We start from the raw sequence: 23445 nt of genomic DNA, 5'->3' as shown, positions 1-23445 counted from the left end.
AAATGATTCCGTCCCAAGCCTTTTGATCTATACAAGCGGTTGATTACTATATCCGTGACCACTATAAGCGGTTTCCACTGTATTTGTTTTCTTTATTTCCTTTTTACTTTCAGAGAAAATTGCCAAATGACATGATGCCAATGTTTCTTTTCGCGAGTATTCCATCACAGTCGTGCTTGAGTGTAGACATGAATGGTTTCAATGAATCTTCAATCAAAGGCTGTGATTATGAAAGAATATATTTGAAAAAAAAACTAACTGTATCCAAGGGTATGAATGGATTTGTGAGGAATGTTAGAATTGAGGCCGTCAGCAGGGACCGAAGAGGATGTCCGAGTCCAGCACGTTCATCTTTAACAGTGAAACACGGTAGATTACTGCACTCTCCAAGATCACAACAGCCGCCTCGCCTCAGCGTTGCACATCAAACAGCACCCAGAAACTCACCCCACTGCTTGCTTCTTCACACTGACTTACCAAAGTTAGAAGAGAAATACTGTTAGACTTTGCCTCTCAGGAGTTCACTCTGCAGCTCTCAGTTAAAGAGTCCAGAGGCTGCTCAATCATATTTAGTTCCAATTACGCTCAATAGGGGCTCTATTAAACACATAAAAGTAAAATACTTGTGGAATGCACTCATATGGTTCAAAGCTGATGAGACTTAACCCCCCCCACACTCACAGCACATATAAAGGTGAAGTCAGAAAAGAACGAGTTTAGTCGAGCATAAAGACTGGCTGCAGTGGAGAAAATGTCCCGTCTGGCCTGTGTGCTGTGGTTAACAGGTGCTTAAGGACCTCAGTCCATTTTTTTTTTAGTCAAACAAAGCTTGTTTTTTCATCCATTTAATCTTTTTATTGAATTGGTCGTCTTTTAAGTCTGAATGTGAAGAGTTCATTTCAACAACAGGTGGTTTGTGCCCGGCAGCGAATGACTGACCAGTCTTTGTGCTCGCCGGGCTGCCTCCCAGCTCTTTTTTTTTTTTTTAGCTTGTGGCTTGGTTTAAAGGTGCTTAGCTTAGCAACGCAGAATGGCTCTGACCTATCTATCGGATTCATGCTAATGTTTGTAGATTCATTTTGAGCGTTCAGTAATAAATTTGTTTCACTGCTCAAATGACACAAAAGTGCTCAAAATATCAAACCGTTTAAGAAGTTTCTTTTTCACTTATTTTACAACTTTGGAGCGGGACCTTTTTTTTTTTTTTTTAATTTTGAAGAATATTTTCCTTTTCAGTTTTAAGCCAGGCTTAACAAGCAAGACTCAAACAGGATTTGAATAGTCACCAGTGGTCAATTCATCACATCAACTTGAGAACACACAATACTCAGGCTAACTTCCAAAAAAAAAACCTATAAATTGGTTTCACCAGAGTTGCCATATTCTCACTGTTCTCGTGAACAGTTGAGCATAAATGTCTCGCTGTATAAGGCTGCCATGTTGCCAACTGAGGCTGCAAACTGATTTGCATGTTTGTGCACATGAACAAATTAAATTCATCTAGGCAAGGCAAGGCAATTTTATTTATTGAGCACAATTCATACACAGGGCAATTCAAAGTGCTTTACAGCTACATAAAATCACAAGAAGGTGATAAAACCATTAAAAAGGAATTAAAAAAATAAAAGAAAGAAATTAAAAAAGAAAGAAATTTAAAAACCATTAAAATAATCATTAATTAATTAAAAAGTGAAGAGTGCAGATAAAATACTTTCAGGTGTCATATGCACAGCTAAATAGAACTGTTTTCAGCCTGGATTTAAACATTGTCAGAGTTGAGGCCTGTCTCACATCTTCTGGAAGACTGTTCCAGATTTTAGGGGCATAAAACTGAAACGCAGCCTCACCTTGTTTAGTCCTGACTCTGGGCACCAGCAGGAGACCCCTCCCTGAGGTTCTCAGAGCCCGAGTTGGTTCATATGGCTCTAACATGTCAGAGATGTACTTTGGCGCTTGACCATGAAGAGACTTGTACACAAGCAGAGCTGTTTTAAAGTCTATTCTCTGAGCGGCAGGAAGCCAGTGCAGAGACCTGAGCGCTGGACTAATATGGTCGTATTTCCTGGTTCTAGTCAGGACTCGAGCAGCAGCGTTCTGGATGTACTGCAGCTGTCTTACAGCCCGTTTAGAGAGCCCAGTGAGCAGGCCGTTACAGTAGTCTAACCTGCTGGAGACAAACGCATGGATCAGTCTCTCTAAGTCTGCTTTAGACACTATTCCTTTGATTCTGGCAATGTTTTTTAGATGGTAAAAAGCTGCTGATGTTACAGATTTAATGTGGCTGTTAAAGTTCAGGTCTGAGTCCAATATTACCCGGAGATTTCTAACTTGATAGTTAGGTTTTAGAGAGAGTCTCAAGGTGACTGATAACACTTTCTCTTTGTTTCTGTGGGCCACAGACAATGATTTCAGTTTTGTCTGAGTTTAGCTGGAGGAAATTGTTTTGCATCCACACACTGATCTGTTCGATGCAGCGACACAGTGTATCTACAGGCCCGTATTCTCCTGCCGTCAGTGACACGTAGATCTGAGTGTCATCTGCATAATTGTGGTAGGACACATTATAGCTGCGTATTAGCTGGCCTAACGGAAGGATGTACAGATTGAACAATACGGGTCCCAGGATTGACCCCTGGGGAACCCCACAGGTCATAGCCATTTGGTCTGAGACACAGTTACCAATTTCAACAAAATATTTCCTGTCCTCCAGATAGGACTTGAACCAGTTTAAAGCACGACCAGAGATTCCCACCCAGTCTTCTAACCTCTGTAATAAGGTTGCATGGTCAACTGTGTCAAAGGCAGCACTCATGTCCAGCAGAACTAAGACTGTGACTCTACTCGCATCTCTGTTCAGGCGGATGTCATTTGTCACCTTGATCAGAGCTGTCTCAGTGCTGTGGTGGGGCCTAAAGCCTGATTGGAAAGTATCAAAAGCATTGTTAGACAGGAGAAAGTCACTAAGCTGTTGGTATACAACTTTTTCTAGGACTTTGCCTAAGAATGGCAGGTTTGATATGGGCCGGTAGTTGTTCAGTACTGTGGCATCAAGCTTGCTCTTCTTTAGAAGAGGCTTAATGACAGCGGTTTTTAAGGCCTTTGGAAATGTTCCAGTCTGGAGTGAGATGTTGACTAGATGAGCGAGTTGTGGTAACAAACTGCTCAGCACAGACTTTAGGAATCTAGTGGGCAACTCATCAAGGCAGCACGTTGATGAACTCAGACTGCAGATGGTCTCTTCGACTGTTTTGTCAGTAACAGGTGTGAAATGTGTCAGCTCTAGGTGTCTAGCTGGCTGCAGAGTAGTTATTTGTGTTGTGGAAATTATTGCATTTTTAATGCCTTGAACTTTGTCATTAAAGAATATTGCAAACTCATTACACTTGGATGTAGAAATGAGTTCTAAAGGCAGTGAAACTGGAGGGTTTGTTAATCTGTTTACTGTAGCAAACAGGACACGCGAGTTGTTACTGCAGTTTTTGATGATTTCAGAAAAATAACTCTCCCTCGTTCTACACAAAGTCTGGTTGAACACACATAGCTTTTCTTTGTAAGTCTCATAATAAACCTGGAGCTTTGACTTGCGCCATTTCCGTTCGGCTCTCCGGCACTCCCTTTTTTGTGCCCTGACCGACTCTTCTTTCCTCCATGGCGCCCTTTGCCTACTTTTAACCATTCTAACCTTGACAGGAGCAATGGTATCCAAAACATTTAAGAGACTTGATGTGTAAGAGTTCAACAGATCATCAACATCAGAACACAGGGTGTTCTCAAACCTAATCATTTCCATAAACTGTCTCCCTGTTCTGTCATTTATGAGTCTTCCCCGAACAACTGCAGACCCAGCTGCTGTTTTGGGTAAAGTAGATAGGTCGAAGAAAACACAGAAATGATCAGATAAAGCAACATCAACGACATTCACGTTTGAAATAATAACACCCCTTGAAATGAGCACATCTAGAGTGTGCCCTCTGTTGTGGGTGGGCTCAGTCACATGCTGAGTTAGACCAAACATTTCAAGGACAGCAGTGAGCTCTTTAGCTTCCTTGTTATGCGCTACGTCCACCATCCATCCATCCATCCATTATCTTCCGCTGGTCCGGGGATCGGGTCGCGGGGGCAGCAGCTTAAGCAAAGAGACCCAGACGTCCCTGTCCCCGGCCACTTCCTCCAGCTCTTCTTGGGGGACCCCGAGGCGTTCCCAGGCCAGCCGAGAAACATAGTCTCTCCAACGTGTCCTGGGTCTTCCCCGGGGCCTCCTCCCAGTGGGACGGGCCCGGAACACCTCACCGGGGAGGCGTCCAGGAGGCATTCTCACCAGATGCCCGAGCCACCTCATCTGACTCCTCTCGATGCGGAGGAGCAGCGGTTCTACTCCGAGCCCCTCCCGGATGACCGAGCTTCTCACCCTATCTCTAAGGGAGAGCCCAGACACCCTGCGGAGGGAACTCATTTCGGCCGCTTGTATTCGCGATCTCGTTCTTTCGGTCACTACCCACAGCTCGTGACCATAGGTGAGGGTAGGAACATAGATTGACCGGTAAATCGAGAGCTTCGCCTTCTGGCTCAGCTCCTTCTTCACCACGACGGGCCGGTGCAGAGCCCGCATCACTGCAGACGCCGCACCGATCCGTCTGTCAATCTCCTGCTCCATTCGTCCCTCACTCGTGAACAAGACCCCGAGATACTTGAACTCTTCCACTTGGGGAAGGATCTCATTCCCGACCCGGAGAGAGCATTTCACCCTTTTCCGGCCGAAGACCATGGTCTCAGACTTGGAGGTGCGCTACGTCCACATGCACATTCATTTGCCAAGTAGCCTTTAGCTAACTTGAGGATTTGACTACACTGCTGAGAAGCAGCCAGCAGCAACCACAGGATCAACACAAAAGACTAATGCAATTCAGAACCGTGCCTTGACCGTGTCTCGTCATGGATGCCACGTGCATCGCAGCCTCACTCGGCTACAATCACAGAAATGCGTTTTACTTGGCGTTTGAGCTGTCGTACAGTTTTCTGTGGAGCTGGGGAGACACTTGCCTAAAGCGACATTACAGGCCGTTAAACCCAAGGCTCTGGGCACAGTGGGGATCAGTGTGGTCACTGCTGAACTCTAAATGAATCTTAAAGGGAAATTTCACCAAGAAAGGTACAAGAGGTACAAGGTACAAAGGTTGTATTTTTGTCTCGTTTGGCTGTTGGGAGGACATCACTACCAAAATTTAAGGAAAAACTACCTCAATGTTATTTTGGCTTTTACCCTTTTATAAATGGCTTGTTTTATGGTTATGGGCACTTGCCTTCCTAATAATGGACAATTTAATTGTGTAATGTAAAATTAGAAGAATTTCTCCAGAAAAAGTAAGAAGACACTTTTTTTTTTTTTTTTTTCATCTGACCCTTTAAAGTCCAATTTGCTGAAGTAGCATTTAAATCTTCCCTTATTTGATGTTAAAGAGTGAATTAATTGCAGTTAAAGCCCAGCCTGGCTATATTGAATATTGCAGTAAAATAAGGTTGGCAGATTTCTAACGGTTATCAAACCTGGAATCTAAAAAAAATTAAATAATACATCTACGATAATAATGAACTAACTCCTGATCAGTGACATCCTGCTTTGTGTCCCCACTGTGACTTGAGGCCTTCATGCATGAGGGTCATTCTGTTGTAAGATGTTGATCATCAATGTGTTGTTTTTTGTCAGTTTCTTTGTTTTTGTGTGTGTGAGAAAAGAGGACAAACTACAGTGCGATTTACGGAGTACACGGAACTGCTGTTGAGTTTCATGTTTCAGTACAGCAATGATATTTCTGGTTGTGGTGCCTGAGATGGTGACATGTTTACTTCTAGAAAAGTGAAATAGACTAGTGAAATGACTTTAATATAATTTGCCCTCCTTGCCTTTATAGTTCCAAACTCTTCGACGCTGGCAGGGCTGTTTAATAATGGCTGTTAGTAGTAGGCGGTGTAGTCATTACAGTGATATGTTGAAAAGAAGAAAATCTAAAGTATAAAGAAATTGCCTGAATGAAAGAAAATGTTGAAATGTAACGGTATTGTATGAAAAGAACAATTTTTACTTATTTTGTCATTGTAGAACTTTTATTGCAGTTAGATTTAAAATTGTACAGTAGTGACATTTCAATCTACCTTTTTTATTTTTTACTGGTACAACAGAACACATTTGTAGGTGCACATGCACACAGAATAAATCACCTAGCAACCCGAGAGCCTGTAGTTTTTGTTTTTCAAAGAAACGGATTCACAATCAGTACACGGACCATACTGTGTAATTGGTACCCTGTATTTCTCATGTTCATGTATGAATAATATGGATTTTTTGTCAAATCTATTAAAAACAACTATCAGAGTATCGGCTGCTTTCCTCAAACACTACATGCAACGTGATGGACAGAAACCAGATTAACATGTGAGATACATGAACCAAAACCATGAAAAACTTAAGGGGGAAAAAATGAAAAAAAATTTAAACTTATGACCAAAATAAAAATAACCCACAATATAACACAGCAAAACAGAAGTTTAAAAAGAACAGCAACGCACACCTACAACTTTCCTCGTTTGACTGATTTCTCCCACAACTGCAACGAGTCCCAGCACGGCTTAGCAGGAAGTGATTTCACAGCTGGTTGGTGGTGTCATCTGCAGAGAAAACACATTTACATTCGCCGTCTACACAGATTATGGGCTTGCAACACGTAACCAGTTTGAACTCAGAGCAAAAGATGAAGTATTCCAACAGTGCTATTTTTAGGAGAGCCCTGAAAATATTGCAGACTTTAGATACGTTTAATTGCAGTTTAAAATACTCCAACTTTAAAGTTCCTAACCCTTGTGTGGTCTTAACATTCTGTTTACTCCCCTTGTCCTATGGGTCAAAAATGACCCGCCCTACCAAAGCCCCAAAATAAAGCAACTTAATTAAATTTTAAATCCAAAATCTATTTGTATGATGAAACCACCTGTTATTTATCTATTCAACTCAATTTATTAATTTTTTATCATTTATTTTTTGTTACACAATACAAAAAGACAATCACCAGTTTTCAGGATTACACTTTTTTTTTTTTAATTTATTTATTTATTTATTTTAAACCACAAACCAACTGTCAGTTGGACCAACAATTTTCTTGTTTTCTCAGTTTTCTTTTACATAATAAAGGTTTATTATTGCTATTATATAAATGTGAAGTAATTACTTCAAGGTGTTTAAATGTTTTTATAATTCACGGGTCAAAAATGACCCATAAGACAATCTTTGTACCCTAGTGGTGTACAGCCCACATGGAAACATAAACAAAAATAAAGTATTTTTTCTAATGACGGGGTCCCTTTAGGTAAAGTCATAATCATTTACAGTTGGAAAAAGATAGTTTAAGGTATTTTGTCTACAGCTAAACATGGTAGTGGGTCACTTTTGACCCGCAGGACAACAGGAGGGTTAAATTTAAAGAAAAATTATTTATACTTTTTCCTGTTATATTAGTGTTTCACTTTGACATATATCGACCAATAGAAGCCTGTGAGATTGTACTACATTGGACGGAGCACAAGAGGAAAATGAGAGGGATCAGTGTGAAGCTTCAGAGCTGTACGTACTCTCTGCACAGGGGGACGTGTACTCAGTGACCGCCTCATCACCTGAAATACAAGCGGAAAAACACAGGTGCATCCAGGTTAAAAATCAGGAGGGTTGGTGTGATGGAGGCAGGCTCCTTCTACTTGTAAAGATGTAAGTGGACATCAGAGGCCATTACTTGTCTGGTAGTAGTCGTAGACTTTAACTACAGCTGGTTTCAGGTTTCTGACCCGCTGATCGTCCTCCAGAGTCACACTGTAGATCTGAGTTTTATCCCTCTTCAGCTGCAGGAAAAACACGAGTTTAATCACTTTTTCTTGTATCAGATGGAATCGTGTGAATAGCAACATTCCATCTTTATGCATCCCATTTCTCACACACACACACACACACACACACACACACACACCCCCCGTGCTTCCCACCTCATCCAAGTAGATGTTAATGAAGCCTTCATCCACATCGACCCGTTTCACAGAGCTGTTGTTCTGTAACTATGACGACACACAGCAAATCAGTACATGTTCTTCCCAAATGTGAAAGCATCAAGAGTTTAATCAGTATAATGAACTGACCAGCTTCAGGGAGCTCTGATCCAGAACGTGTCCAGACAGTAGTTTGATGTTGATAATAACCATGTTGGTTTCCTCTCTCCTGCCCTGATACCTGTAAGAGTCAAACACCACAGCAGCGCTCACGCTTTGCAGCAGCTCCAGCAGGGCTGCCTTTAACACAAACTGCACGACAATATTCTAAATCTTGAGAAAATTTGCTTTATTGTAGGGCTGGACAACGATTAAAATCTTTAATCTAATTAATCACATGATTTCCCTGATTAATCAAGATTAATCGCATTTGTACGCAAAATCCACAAATGAATTCAAAAGTAGTGTATAGCTTTTAGCATTTAGTTTTATTTTAAATGTGCTGCCATATGAATGAAAGTGCCATAACATTATGTTGTGCAAACACACTTTTAACATCAGCATCTTTCTGTAGTTTTTATGTAGAAGCCTCGCTCCACTGTCTGTTTCCTTGAATGACTTGCTGCTATCAGTTGTGTGTTTTGCCTTTAAGTGATATTTTAGACTGGAACTACTACGCTGAGAAGACAATCCAACTTGGCTGTAAATGCAGGAGTTTTTTTTTTTTAAATCTATTTTGAAATACGTGCTTTTATGTTGAAACAAGTAAAACAGGAAGTAGCGCCGGTTAGGTCCGTGAGCTTCACACAGAGACCGAGGAGCACCTGTAGCGGTCTTTCTTTTCCGGTTCCGCAGCAGACAGCAACAAAATTTTACAATAATAAAACCTGCGTTAATGTGCGATAAAATATTTATCGGCGTTAAATAATTAACAAGTTAACGCGATAATAACGAGTTAACTCGCCCAGCCCTACTTTATTCACTTTTACTTAAATTTACTTTCTGTTTTGGTCAGTTCACATCTAATATGTCGTACACGACCGCAGATTACCTGACGTGCACAAAGAGGATGAGCTGTGGCCGGCTGCTGCTACATTTAGCCATGGTGCTTGTAGAGATGTTGAAGGAAGAGAAGTCGGCAGGAGGGGGGATGTTGAAATGCATGGAGATCTGCAGAGACACATTGAATATCCCATTTCATACAGCAGATGTACACACAGATGTTGATCGGGCTCAGTCGTCTGTGGCCTCGGTGTATAACACAGCAGAGCATTAAGAGTCAGCGCTATGGCTGCTAGCAGGACAGTGGTGGTCCGGTATGGTTTGCTGAATTCAAACTTACTAACTGAAAAGAAGTTCTGTGGAATACATCAAAATAACCACTTTAGAAGAACATGAAAAATATCACATGAACATGCTGCTACGTCAAAGTTGTGAATTCAAAAAGAGATATACCGATGCAGCTGTGGCTTTAAACCAGCCTTTCGACTCTTTTGAATATCTTCCTACTGCTCTTATTACTAGGGCTGGGCAACGATTAAAATTTTTAATCTAATTAATCACATGATTTCCCTGATTAATCCTGATTAATCGCATTTGTATGCAAAATCCAAAAATGAATTCAAAAGTAGTGTATAGCCTTTAGCATTTAGTTTTATTTTAAATGTGCTGCCATATGAATGAAAGTGCCATAACATTATGTTGTGCAAACACACTTTTAACATCAGCATCTTTCTGTAGTTTTTATGTAGAAGCCTCGCTCCACTGTCTGTTTCCTTGAATGACTTGCTGCTATCAGTTGTGTGTTTAGCCTTTAAAAGGCGGGGTAGGGGTTCTTTTTCTGGAACATTTTTTTACATATTGCTTGAAATACTCTTCACACCCCCATTGCAACAAATTAATTAAAAGTTTTGACACAAATATGAAAAGTTTTAGTGGCCTCTAGAATGTACAATCTAGGAAAAACAGTATCCAATCATTGTGAACGGATCGTTCACAATGATTGGCAGGAAGCTAAACTAGAGCCAGCTTGGCTAGCACCTAGCATTATTAAACGTATAGTTAGCATAAACTAAATACTAAATACGGCAACGATCGATGCTTGCTGTCAGAACAGCGCTCGTGCACCTTCGTGCTCGTTCATGTACTCTAGAGGCGTGCCTTCGCGGGGAAAGTGAAGAAAAGGGTTGGGACTTTTTACCTGTGTATTTTCAAAATGCAGCTTCGCTGGACTCAAAGGTAGGGTAGGAGATCCTGGATTTTAAGTGATATTTTAGACTGGAACTACTACGCTGAGAAGACAATTCAACTTGGCAGTGTTTACAGATGACTTTGGTTCTGTCGACTCCGCCGTCTGGAAGACCTTTAAAAGGAAAATGGCCGAGTAAAAGTTCCGTACCCTTCTCCATGTTTGGTGGATCCGCCGATTACTTTCTTTTTTCCGGTTCAGCAGCAGACAGCAACAGAATAAAAAACAAAATAAAAGCCTATGAGCAACAGACTTTTACAATAATAAAATAAATAATAAAACAGGGGTGGTCTGTGGCGTAGTGGGTTGAGCAGGCGCCCCATGTACAAGAGGCTATAGTCCTCGCTGCAGCTGGCCCCAGGTCGAGTCCCACATCGGACGGCCCTGTGCTGCATGTCGTTCCCCCTCTCTCGGCCCCCCGCTTCCTGTCTCTGAAATTTCCTTTCTATTAAAGGGGAACTCCGGGGCATTTGAAGCGCGTTTCCATTGCTAGAGGTTGTCAAATACTGATAGTAGGACACAGAGAGGTGCAAATCTGCGCTCCCTGTGTGGAGATCGCGCTGTTCGCACAGCGTGTCATGCGAGGCTAATACGTGGTGGCTAAGGGGCAACTGCTAACCCTTCCATGTAAAACAATAACTTGCACACTGCAGAAACGTCACACCACTTTATAAACCATCCGACAAAGTCACAAGCCTTACCATCAAAACCATATGCATGGTTCTCATATATTATTACTGGGCATGTATTGTTGTAATGTTTTAAATACTTGAACGCAGTTTTTCTAGAGAAAATAATTGTTTTGTAAATGGGATTATCGTCCATTGACTCTTTTGGGCTTTCACATGCGCGAGCCTACAACCAGCCGGTGAGTTACATGCTGTTTATAAAGTTGTTTTGTAACGTCCCCATGCCAGTAATGTGAGAACCATGCATTTGGTTTTGATGGTAAGGCTTGTGACTTTATTGTCGGATGGTTTATAAAGTGGTGTGACGTTTCTGCTGTGTGCAAGTTGTTGTTTTACGTGGAAGGGTTAGCTCTTGCCCCTTAGCCACCACGTATTAGCCTCGCATGACAGGCTGCGCGAACAGCGCGATCTCCACACAGGGAGCGCAGATGTGCACCTCTCTGTGTCCTACTATCAGTATTTGACAACCTCTAGCAATGGAAACGCGCTTCAAATGCCCCGGAGTTCCCCTTTAAAAGGCACAAAAGTCCTAAAAATTATTTTATTTTTTTAATTAAAAAAAATCAAAAATTTATCGGCGTTAAATAATTAATTACTCGCCCAGCCCTACTTATTACTTTAAAGTTTTTAAAATGCACTCTTAGTAAAAAGGCAGCCTTTCTCAGACACAGCTGTGCTTTTAAAGAATAATGTTGGCTTTTGTTCTGTTGCAGCTAAGAATAATTGAGACAGAATTAATGGATGAGAATTTCTTTCAGGGAAAACTTTTCATGTCTTTTTTTTCTGCTGCTGGGTAACATGAGAAACTCTTTGTACCTAGAGCAGAAAGAGCAGACATCAATATAAAGCTAGTCAGTGTTTTCCTGCTTATTTAGCAAATTCCTGCTCATCACCCCGTCATCGCTGTGGGGATCGTGAAGGGATACCTGTGCCAGTACGCAGCTCTGGCCCTGAGCGGAGACGGTGTACTCCCCGGGGATCTCGCTCAGCTTCTCCTCCTGGTACAGCAGCCTGTTGTCCTGATTCACCTTGAACTCCGTGTTCAGGCCTCCTAAAGACGTCACCGTCACCGTGGTGCTGCCCTCTGGAGTAAAGGTGGCAGCTCCATATTTGGCCAGGGCCTGGAGGGCCACCACAGTGTCCTGTAGATGACATTTGTTAAATGTGTTGCTTCGGAACAAGCTTCTCCAGAAATGTTAAACTTGTATGTGGTCTGGGCTACCTGTGTGGAGGAGAAGCCACCGTACGCGTTCTGCTGCTGAGTGAGCCAGCGCACGATGCCACTGGAGTAACCCAAAGCAAAAGCTGGCATGGGTGGATCGTGGAGCAGACCCAGCAGAACATAAGAGGTCATCTCCACCTCCAGAGAGTCCAGGCCTTTCCCAGGAGCTCCCTCTCTCTTCCAGTGGCGGGTGCCTCCTGCCAGCCACCACAGTGGAGTAATCCATAGAGACGTTAGCAAAGACTACATTTGTGAACTTTGTTTAAAAGAACGAGACTCAGATTTCTGATGAGAACTAACAGGAGAGATCATATTTCTCCAGTTTTAGCTTCTCTTCATTGGCTCCCTGTTAAATTCAGAATAGAATTTAAGATTCTTCTCCTTACATATAAAGCTCTTAATGACCGAGCTCCATCATATCTTAAAGATCTCATTATAAGATATTTTCCTAACAGAGCACTTCGTTCCCAAACTGCAGGTTTACTTGAGGTTCCCAGAGTTTCTAAAAGTAGAATGGGAGGCAGAGCCTTCAGTTATCAGGCCCCTCTCTTGTGGAATAAGCTGCCAGTAAATGTCCGGGAAGCAGACACCCTTTCCACTTTTAAGACCAGGCTTAAAACTTTCCTTTTTGATAAAGCTTATAGTTAGGGATGGCTCAGGTGATCCTGAAACATCCCATAGTTAAGCTGCTATAGGCCTAGACTGCTGGGGGGCCTCATCTGTCACACCTTTCCTCACTTTACTCTCTTTATGTATATGTGATATTATTGTGGTCATCAACTCGTGTTTCCCTGTTCCAACAGATATCCTTTGAATGGTGTTACAGTGCCGCCGCCGCTGCAGCCCTCCCCCCCTTTCTGTCTTCTCAAACCCCAGCTGGTCGAGGCGGATGGCCACCCTTCCTGAGTCTGGTTCTGCCAGAGGTTTCTTCCTGTTAAAAGGGAGTCGTTCCTCTCCACAGTCGCCTCAGGCACGCTCAGGACGGGAGATTGGACCGAAAAAGAAAAAGTTTTCAGTGCAATCTGTTGGTTTCCTTAGCTAGGAAATTGTTTTTGAATTGGCGCTATATGAACGAATTGGATTATTTTATGAATTATGATTATTATTAATTAATTGAATTCCAATTGGCTTGAATTGGACTTACTATCTAAGTGCCTTGAGATGACATTTGTTGTATTTGGCGCTATATAAATAAAAATGAATTGAAATTGAATCAGAAACCATACTGCATTCCTTTCTAGCATTTTATGTATGACTTGTGTATTCATATCGTTTAATACATTATGCAAAATATGCCCTACAAATGATTAAAGTAATAAGCTTACTTTGCTTACGATTGCTCAAAATGTGTACTGAATGTAGGATTTAGGCATCGGTCAGAGTTTAACTGAACTACATTGAGCCTTTTCATTTTTCCTGCAAATCTAGCTTCTTTATTAAAAAAACTATTTCAATAGCCAATTTTCCCAAGGATGTAATTTCATCTTGTTTCACAAATGTGCTGCTGGCATTACTGAATTATTTATCTATTTTTTCTAAATGGTCATACCCTCTGTGATGGACTTCTGGTCCAGTAGGGTGATGAGTTTGCTCCTGGTCTCCTGGTCTCCAGCCTGAGTGAAGGTGTAGAACAGCAGAGAGGTAGTGTACAGGTTGTCCATCTCAGCAGCCACTGCTGCCTTCAGACACCTCAGGCAGTTCTGCACCACCGGGTCCTGACGCAAAGTCAAAAAAGCAAGGGGGTGAGACTATGTGCAGGAAGTGGAAAAAACGTCAGAACTCATACAGTAGATCTGTAAACTGTAAAAAATAGAGAGCAGTTTTGTATGGCAGCCTTTAGAACAAGCTGTACCCATATAGTGACAGTAAAGAAGCATGACCACATTGTTTGAAGGGCAGCAGGTAAGTTTAAAAGAGACCACTCCATATTCCTGAAACTGCATATACTCCAAGAAGCTGATGTCTTCAAAATACAATGACTTCTTTAAAACCAAACAAATTAGACAGAAAATATGACTGTTTTTCACATTCCTAGATCTATTTTGGTGACTGTGTAAATCTATAGGCTCCATTCTCCTAGATTCATCCTGTTGAAAAATAGCAACCGCTATTTAAGAGTGACTTAAGTGATATTCATAATAGTCAACATTTGAAATGATAATTAAAAGAAAAAAAAGAAGTGGTGTCAGACTCACGGAGGCATCTCCATCAAGCTCCAGCATGGCAGCAGCGATGTACGCCGTAAGGGACACGTCATCACTCACTCCGCCCTGACGGAAGCACAGAGCCAGCAGCACCATGTCACACATACAGGGAACCCCAGACGTCTTTCCAAAATACCACCCAGCGGCTCAAAACCCAAAGCTGGTCAGTGTTTGAGAAGACAGAGCCACTCTAAAATGTCTGTCTTATTACTGTAGGAGGCGGTCTAAGAATAAGTGAATACTAAGAGGCAAAGACGTCAAAATGTCACTATTACACATGCAGAAATATTTTAAATCACTGAGAGTGAATACTGGCTGTGACCTGCATAAAGCAGTTCAAATCAACAGCTCTCAAATATATTTTTTAGGGCTTCGCAACGATTAAAATGTTTAATCTAATTAATCACATGATTTCCCTGATTAATCGCAATTAATCGCATTTTTACGCAAAATCCAAAAATGAATTCAGAAGTAGTGAATAGCTTTTAGCATTTAGCTTTATTTTAAATGTGCTGCCATATGAATGAAAGTGCCATAACATTTGTTGTGCAAACACACTTTTAACATCAGCATTTTTAGGTAGTTTTTATGTAGAAGCCTCGCTCCACTGTCTGTTTCCTTGAATGACTTGCTGCTATCAGTTGTGTGTTTTGCCTTTAAGTGATATTTTAGACTGGAACTACTACGCTGAGAAGACAATTCAACTTGGCAGTGTTTACAGATGACTTTGGTTCTGTCGACTCCGCCGTCTGGAAGAACTTTAAAAGGAAAATGGCCGAGTAAAAGTTCCGTACCCTTCTCCATGTTTGGTGGATCCGCCGATTACTTTCTTTTTTCCGGTTCCGCAGCAGACTGGCCTAGCAAGCTTCACTAGACCCCTCCAGCAAAAAGCTGTACAGGGGTCTAGTGAAGCTGGATAGCAGTGTGGGTGGGATAAATGGTTGTCTGTTAAGTTGCCTCTGCACTCAACGCCACACAATAGAATGGCGCAACAATCAATCAGAGCGATGAAGAAGGGTTACGTAGTCAGTGCGACGGAAGTACATGGAGGGCAAAACTCCGAAAACATCCTTTTTTCAAGAAAAACTTAAGTGCAGTTATCTGTTTGTCTCGCAAAGAAAACTGTATATTTAAATCTTCTAGAGTCGTTGCCAAAGCCAAATCGAAAGACTGTTCGCTGGTCGCAGCCATTGTTTACCACTCTGGAACTACACACTGAAACGTCACACCTCGACCCCGCTCCTCACGATTTGATTGGCCTGATTAAGTTTCGATTTTCAGCCTCGCAAAACGACCACAACTGACTAGACTGAGCCCGGGAGCAAATTCAATTTGCAGTCGCTAGGGGCGTCTAGATTTCTAGGCTAGCAGCATACAGCAACAGACTTTTACAAAATGAAAGCCTGTGAGCAACAGACTTTTGCAATAATAAAACAGGGGTGGTCTGTGGCGTAGTGGGTTGAGCAGGCACCCCATGTACAAGAGGCTATAGTCCTCGCTGCAGCTGGCCGCAGTTCGAGTCCCGTATCAGACGGCCCTGTGCTGCATGTCGTTCCCTCTCTCTCTGCTTCCTGTCTCTCTGAACTTTCCTATCCATTAAAGGCACAAAAGCCCCAAAAGCCCTATTTTAATCACCTCTAGCACTGAGTTAACATTGTACCTTTGCCTTATGTAGTCCAGAAAGTTCCATACCTTCATCCCATTGTGGAAGAGCTTTCCAACAGATCCAATGCAGCCATCATCCCTCTGATTTTTGGACAGCCACTTCCTAGCAGCTTCAATGTGCTGCGGATCTACAAAGATGTATGGTCTTGCACCACCAAAGGACTTCATCACAAAAGCAGTCAGCCTGGAAGGTCACACACACAAAATACTAACACACTTTGTGGAAAGCAAACCATGTGCGCCTGTGTTGGGAAGTTCAAAATTAACCCAGTGGCTGGACAATTGTGTAACAGCACCATGTCTGCCATCGAATCAGAACATCGGGAGCAGCATGTACAACAACACAATCATTACTGCTCAAGTCATTTTATCTAAACATTACACAATAATGTTCAAAAGTGGATTTCCTCTGGCCATTAGTTTGAGCATATCTCTGCGTTACAATGGTCTTTTTTAAACAACTGTCCTGTAGATGCAGTGTCACATTGGCTATCTGTTGGAGTCATGTTTGGCTCCACCTGATAAATGTACTCCTTTTAATCAGACCAAAGCAAAACAGTCATCACATGCTGTAGTTAGAAAGTGTCTGTGTCTGTCTGTCTGGAGGGTTCATTACGGCACATTCCAGAAAAAAAGCCGATCAAAGCAATGAAGCCGAACTGAACATCAAAATGCTTTGCAGGCAGAATGAGGACTCAAATATCACTACGTTTTTTTTTTACTGTATTTTGCTCTAAGTAAAAACAACTTCTAATTCTACTTTTAAGTGATTTGGAAAGTTTTAAATAAACTCGACTAAAACTGAAATTTTACATTCAAACATTTTTAAACATTTTTTAATACAGGTTAAAAACATTTCTTTTCTCATGTGTCTATGCATGAAATCTGCACGGTATCTTTTAACTTATCTAGACTGTTGCTTGTTTTTAAATGAATTTAAATCATTTTATTTGTTTCCCTTTATGTTCTTCCACTCCCTGCTTCAATACTTTTATTTTATGTAAAGCACTTTGAATTGTTTGTACATGAAATTGGGGGAGATTGGTCCGAAAAACAAAACGTTTTCAGTGCAATCTGTTGGTTTTCTTAGCTAGGAAATTGTTTTTGAATTGGCTCTATCTGAACGAATTGGATTATTTTATGAATTATGATTATTATTAATTAATTGAATTCCAATTGGCTTGAATTGGACTTACTATCTAAGTGCCTTGAGATGACATTTGTTGTATTTGGCGCTATATAAATAAAAATGAATTGAATCGAAATGTGCTATACAAATAAATTTGATTTGATTTTGATTTGATTTGAACAAGTTATTATCCGAGTAAGTCCTATTTTTGTTCTCTCTGGTTCCTCTTTAGTTCATACATAAAGTTTATTTATAAGCTATAAGTGTCATGATTGTGGAGTCGCAGCACCCACTCATTCCCATTACTGACCATGTGTTTCCAGACTCATCGTTCTTCCCAAAGGCGCTGTAGGAGCCGTCATCATGTTTGAAGGTGAGCTCCCTCTGATATCCTACAACACACAGACAGGAAGCAAAGGCAGGATATTAGCCGCATTCTGACAGAGCAGTTCTAAGAACAGTCCTCCTCGAATTCCGTTCCGATAGCTGTCCTTCTCCAGGGGAACTGTTTCAGTCTGCATTCGCACATGAGTCGGGACCTGATAGAGACTGATGCGACACAACGGTCTGCGACAGTGACGTGTTACTGTAGCGCCACATTCACCAACTAAACAAAACAAAACCCATGACAAGTAAGGAGAGAAGAAAAAACACCACAAAGAAGCTAATATGGAGAGCGGGGAGGCCACCGTGTTCATGGTCTGCATGACGGTGATATTAATCATGGACGATCACATCGGCCGTCTCACATGGAGGCTGAAAGAGCTCACAGAGAGAGTCAGGAGACGAAGGATGGAGCGCAGGCCATACTTCTTGGTTTCATGAAGGAAGGAGAGCAGAGCGCCGCAGACAAAGGAGACAACGTGGAGGTTTAACTTATTAAACACGCGCCGGTTGTGTCTGTGTATATGAGGAAACATTTCAGCCGTGTCAGCATAACAAGGGGCGGAGCTACCAACCACCAAACACCTCCGGGTCAGATGTGTTCCTATAGAACCCAGAAAAGACCCAGCTGAGGAGAAGGAGCTGAAATGGTTACAGGAACTGAGGGCCATGGTCCTGAGTTCCTGTGTGTGAGAAAACGGCCCCGTGGATTAAAAGGTTATAGGAACTGCCAAAGGTTCCTACAGTGCGAATGCGGCTAATGTATTTAGAATTCAATCTTTTCCTTCAAAAAGAACATTGTATTTTAGTGCTGGAGGATGTGTCACTATTGGTTTTAGAATTAAACTGGTTGTACAATACTGCCCTACAAAGCAAAAAGTGCAGAACTGAGAAAAAGGACTTTAAAGTTATCCTGTCGTCCAGCCTAAACTGTTGTAGGTAGATTAATGGACATGTGGAAGTTTTGCAACTTTATTTTAGCTTATTCTTTGTTTATATTAATCCTCATATTTTATTTTATGTTTTACCCTTATTTTGCAGTTACTGTGTTATTGCTCTGTATTACTTACCAAAAATGTGGCACCATACCAAGGAAAAAGACAGTAACTGTAGATTCATCAAAAACTATTTTGTCAAAACTTGGGCTCTTGGTGTGTTAGATACACTGTTTTTGGACTAATTGGAACCATTTGTTTTCCTTAACATGGATATACCAAACACAAAATAATCATTTTAGGTCAAAATTTTCCACCTGGAAGTTGGTGCTGAAATTGCTGCTTAAAGTGTCTTGCTAAGCTGTATCAAGGCCCAAATGGGGACAATTTATTTTTAATAGGACCACATTATTTGTGAGTATTAGATTAATGTGTATCTGGGTGTGTTTCTGTATCTGCTATACCTCCAACAAATGACATTAACATTAAAGCACTGCAAAACAATTTCACTTTGTAGCAATATATAGGCAAGTTAGGCTAACTCCAGTTCAACAGAGCAAAACAAAAGCATTTTGCCTTAGTTTTTTTAAGGCTTTTCAAACTCTTTTTATGATAACTAAGATGAACAAGTTGATGATTTTATGTGGTACAGTATATCTGTTTCAGTAGGCTAATAAATACAAAGTAGTGAATGAAATTAATAAATGGGACACATATTTCAAATTAGTAAATATTTAATAATAAATTGAGACAACTGCAGATGGAAATTAGCTCCTGAGCTCAATCTGGCATATTTACAACAAATTCTTTTTGAATTTGAATGCTTACCGCTCTCCAGGAAGCGTCTTGCTTTCTCCAGAATTTTCTGGGTCAGCTGACCAGTGCTGTTCAGATAGTTGAGGATGAAGATGTTGGGAGCAAACAGCACCATGTTTTGCTCCCCGCAGCCATATGGCATGGCCAGGAGCTTGTCCAGGTTCTGCATGGCTCGGCCCATCAGGTCACCTACAGAAGCAGAATTGGAATAACAAACACTAAAAGATTCCACTCTGCACACGTTTCACTTGACAGGTTGGAAGTCTGAATAAAAAAAAAAACAGAGTAAAATAAATTAATTCAAAAGTCTCAGTGTGGTATAACTAACCCAGTACAGAGACAGATGCTCTTTCTGATCCAGCCACAAATATTTCAGGCAGCAGAAGAGAGATTTTCTTTTTCGCAGGTCTCTCTGGCAGGAATGGAATAGAAAGAAGTAAGTTAGACTTCTCTGGTGCAAGTCCATTAAATGAAACTTAAGACATGTTAGTGATGTTTTTTTTGCCAAATCAAATTTATATTTTGTCTGTCAATTGGCCTGAATGTTGGTTTGTGCACGCTCACTTGCAGGACACAGCAGAGCGTTGTGACTGACCATCTGTGGTGTTCCTTCAGCCTTTTGGAGAGACAAAGGGCAAAGATGATTTCAAGATGGAAGCAAATGGTAACTAAATCAGTCATCGATGTGTAAAAATGTAACAGCACTCTGAACACTTGTCCATTACTTTAAACAAACCTTTAGTTATTATGAGAATGAACTAGAACTAAAACAAAATGTGTATAATGATGCTAAAACAGAGTGATGTAATTATTTGGATGTCTGTCATCATGACTCATTGGGTCATCACACATTGTTAATCTGGATTTTGGTCTTTTGCTAGTCCTTTCACATTTCTTGTTTGCTGGATTTTAGAGTTATTGCTTTGCATTTTGGCATGTTCATTTTGCAAAGTCAGTTGAAAGAGATAAAAATTCCCATTTAAAATGAGCTTTGATTTAGAGAGTTTGTAGACTTGTAAAGCTGGTCAGGCATATTCAAATCCACTGTGCTTATTTACAATACAATTGAAAAATAAGTTGGTTAATTAAATAATAATTCAATTCAATTTTATTTATATAGAAAGCTAGAACTGCTTATTATTCATCATTGATAGAAGAGAATAAGAACAATCCCAGGTTTCTTTTCATCACTGTGGCCAAGCTGATAAAGAGTCTGAGCTCTGTTGAGACAGGTATTCCTTTAACTCTCAGCAGTGATGGTTTCGTGAGATTCTTTATCAATAAAATTGTTTCTGTCTCAAAAATTATTGGAATCCAACCCATTATTGTCACTAATGTATCTTCAAGTACAGCAGCAATCGATCGGATGAAAATCAAACTTGTTTGAAATCCTGGTCGCCCCTCGTGAGGCTCTCGCACAGTTGAAGCAGCTGGACGAGCCGATTTACCTCATCCTGTCACACTACGCTTGCGCAAACAAAGGCACGGAAGAAAAAATTGTCAACAGAAGAAGAAAAAGACAACAGAACAGCATGGCAGCGACCGGCGACCGAGTCCGACGTGTCGTGTAGTGTGAGCAGCCAGATCGCATCAGACCATCGGGTCGTACAGTGTGAGAACAGGAATCGTGAGCTGTGACGTTTTAACCCTTGCGATTCACTCGTACAGTATGAGCAGCAGCTGAATCGCGCGATTGAAAAAAATCGCACAGTGTATGCCCAGCTTAAGAGTTGCTTCTGCCTCCTGAGTAGGGGTGGAACGGTACAAAAAATTCACGTTTCGGTACGTACCTTGGTACGGAACCTACGGTTCGGTACATTTTCGGTACAGTGCCGAAGGAGGCGTGTAGCGAGGTTCGAGCACATGTAATAGACATCTGAATCCTGCCTCTTCTACAGTGGAATATGGGCGCATAGCAGATGCGATGTAAATTCCAATTGCTTCTGTAATTTTTTTTGCTCTGCATGTATTCTATCCAGGGGTTGTTGTAATACATTTGGGAGACGTAATTGGTCGGGTCTTTTAATGGTTCTATAGAACACATACGCATCTGACGGAGGTGTGTGGTGGTTGGTAGCTACGCCCCATGTCATGCTATCACGGCTGAAATGTTTCATCATACCACACAGACAGAACCGACACGTGTTTAATAAGTTAAACTTACACTGGTCTCCTTTGTCTGCGGCGCGCTGCTCTCCTTTCTTCCTTCATGAAACGAAGAAGTATCACCTGCGCTTGATCCTGACTCTCTGTGTGCTCTTCCAGCCTCGATATTAGACGCCTGATGTGATTGTCCATGATTAATATCACCATCATGCAGACCATGAACACGGTGGCCTCCCCGCTCTCCATATTAGCTTCTTGGTGGTGTTTTTTCTACTTTTACCGGTTTTGTTTTGTTTTTGAATGTAGCGCTAAACGTCTAACGGCTAAAGGCTCTAGCATGGTTGCCGCATCTGCTCGCGCGAGTGGTGTTGATGACGTCACGAGTTCGTGCCCGCCATAGGACCCTATAGGCCGATTTCAGACCAGAGCGTGGCGTGGCGGCAACGAAACGACGGCAGCGAAACGATGGCAGTCTTACGCCGGTTATCAGGCGGTGTGTTCAACTTGGCTTTTCACACCGGACAGTCCGCGGCCGCGGTAGTTCTGCTCCAGCCCTGTCTGCATTTACCATTCATTTCAACGGGACACCGCCGGCCGCCACCGGCCAAATTCCGCTCGAGTTCTATTTTCCAAAAGCAGCGCGGGACGGAGGCGTCTCCGCGCCGCTATCGCCCGACTACCGCCGCGTCGGTGTGCAAGGACAGATCTGTTTCCATGTATTTTCACCTCCGCCGGTGAAAATCGCTTCCATTCCGCCACGCTTTGCCGCCCTGGTCTGAAATGGCCCATATAGTGGCGCAAGTCGTTGCGCGCCAGTAGTTGCAATTTTCTCCGTCACAGACGTGGCGCTGCTACGTGAAGGTTACCTCTACTCTACAACCAGGAAAGTGGAGAAGAAAACAATGCCGCTGTCAAGAGCAAGAATACTGTAATTAATGATACTGCTGCAGTTTTCGGATTATTTAAATTTTTTAATTCAGTTAAAAGAGGTGAAGGTTTGAAGCCCCCGGCATCAACAGAGTCTCTGCCCTCTTCTTTGCCTTCACGTATCTGTCCCGTAGCTTCTTCCACACATTCTTACAGAACTCTCCCTCTTTCCCCAAAGTTCTGCCCATCTCTGTGCACCAGTTTGGGGAGTTTACGTGCTCCCTTTGCTGTTTCACTGCAGTTCCGTACAGCTACCTGTACAAACGCACCTCCTCACTGAGCCTGGTCTCACATCGGTCCATCCGGTTCGTTGTGCTCGGCGCCGCCAAGTTACAAAAATCGACTGGTGCACGACAACGCGCTGCGCCGTCTTTTCCAGGGAAGCGCCAGGCCTGAAACGTCATTTTGACGTCACGGTCCACCACCGCCGTGACAGACGCGGCAACCATGCTACCGCCTTCACACGTCACTGACGCAGACGGCTGCGCGCGGCGCATCAGTCCCGACTCATGTGCGAATGCAGACTGAAACAGCTCCGCTGGGGAAGGACAGTTATCAGAACGAAATTCGAGTAGGACAGTTCTGATAACTGCGTTCTTATAACTACTCTGTCCGAAAGCGTATATCTCTACGGACCAATCAGAGCTTGCATGTGGCAGTGCTTAAATGGGTCCTGAAGGAAACTCTTGCAAAATAACAGTTCCGCGTTCAGAAAACTTCCGTACCGTGTGTATTCTGCGTGGAAATGCGCGTACCGAACCGTCACGGTTCGGTACAAATACATATACCGTGTCGGCCCTCCTCCTGAGCTGCCATTCTTGGTTTCCACTTCCTCCCCTTGGTTGGGTTTGGAACCACCTTACTAACTGCCACATCTTTACTCCCAGCTAACAGGAGCTCTGTCCTAACTTTAGTACATTTAAACTCCTCTACTAGACTAGATACTGGGAGCTGGGGTATGCCTTTCCCATACAGTGCCACAGTACTTAAGCATCTAGGAACACCTTGGCACTTCCTATTATTAAAAATAACTAATCATTCCATTTTTTCTACAACAAATAATGGAATCTCATACACAGACAGTGGCCATTAGCC

General features: G+C 42.1%; 1 protein-coding gene across 1 annotated transcript in view; it reads right to left on the bottom strand.

Annotated features, from left to right (window-relative positions):
• Positions 1 to 6086: 6086 nt before the first annotated feature.
• LOC142391890 (alpha-2-macroglobulin-like) overlaps positions 6087 to 23445 on the bottom strand; it is a 47229-nt gene continuing 29870 nt past the window's right edge. Inside the window, exons 22-36 of the mRNA XM_075478073.1 lie at positions 19882 to 19933; positions 19646 to 19729; positions 19330 to 19506; positions 17493 to 17574; positions 16081 to 16237; positions 14380 to 14454; positions 13734 to 13899; positions 12185 to 12381; positions 11889 to 12104; positions 9077 to 9195; positions 8176 to 8266; positions 8026 to 8094; positions 7779 to 7884; positions 7621 to 7662; positions 6087 to 6663 (exon numbers count right to left, since the gene is read on the bottom strand). Coding sequence (XP_075334188.1) covers positions 6641 to 6663; positions 7621 to 7662; positions 7779 to 7884; positions 8026 to 8094; positions 8176 to 8266; positions 9077 to 9195; positions 11889 to 12104; positions 12185 to 12381; positions 13734 to 13899; positions 14380 to 14454; positions 16081 to 16237; positions 17493 to 17574; positions 19330 to 19506; positions 19646 to 19729; positions 19882 to 19933 — 1656 coding nt within the window. The 3' untranslated portion in view covers positions 6087 to 6640. The remainder of the gene's footprint in view (positions 6664 to 7620; positions 7663 to 7778; positions 7885 to 8025; positions 8095 to 8175; positions 8267 to 9076; positions 9196 to 11888; positions 12105 to 12184; positions 12382 to 13733; positions 13900 to 14379; positions 14455 to 16080; positions 16238 to 17492; positions 17575 to 19329; positions 19507 to 19645; positions 19730 to 19881; positions 19934 to 23445) is intronic.

This window comes from Odontesthes bonariensis, chromosome 11, assembly GCF_027942865.1.
Source record: "Odontesthes bonariensis isolate fOdoBon6 chromosome 11, fOdoBon6.hap1, whole genome shotgun sequence".
NCBI classification, from domain to species: domain Eukaryota; kingdom Metazoa; phylum Chordata; class Actinopteri; order Atheriniformes; family Atherinopsidae; genus Odontesthes; species Odontesthes bonariensis.
The sequence above is the reverse complement of the archived record's forward strand: the minus strand, read 5'-3'. Positions and strand labels throughout refer to the sequence as shown.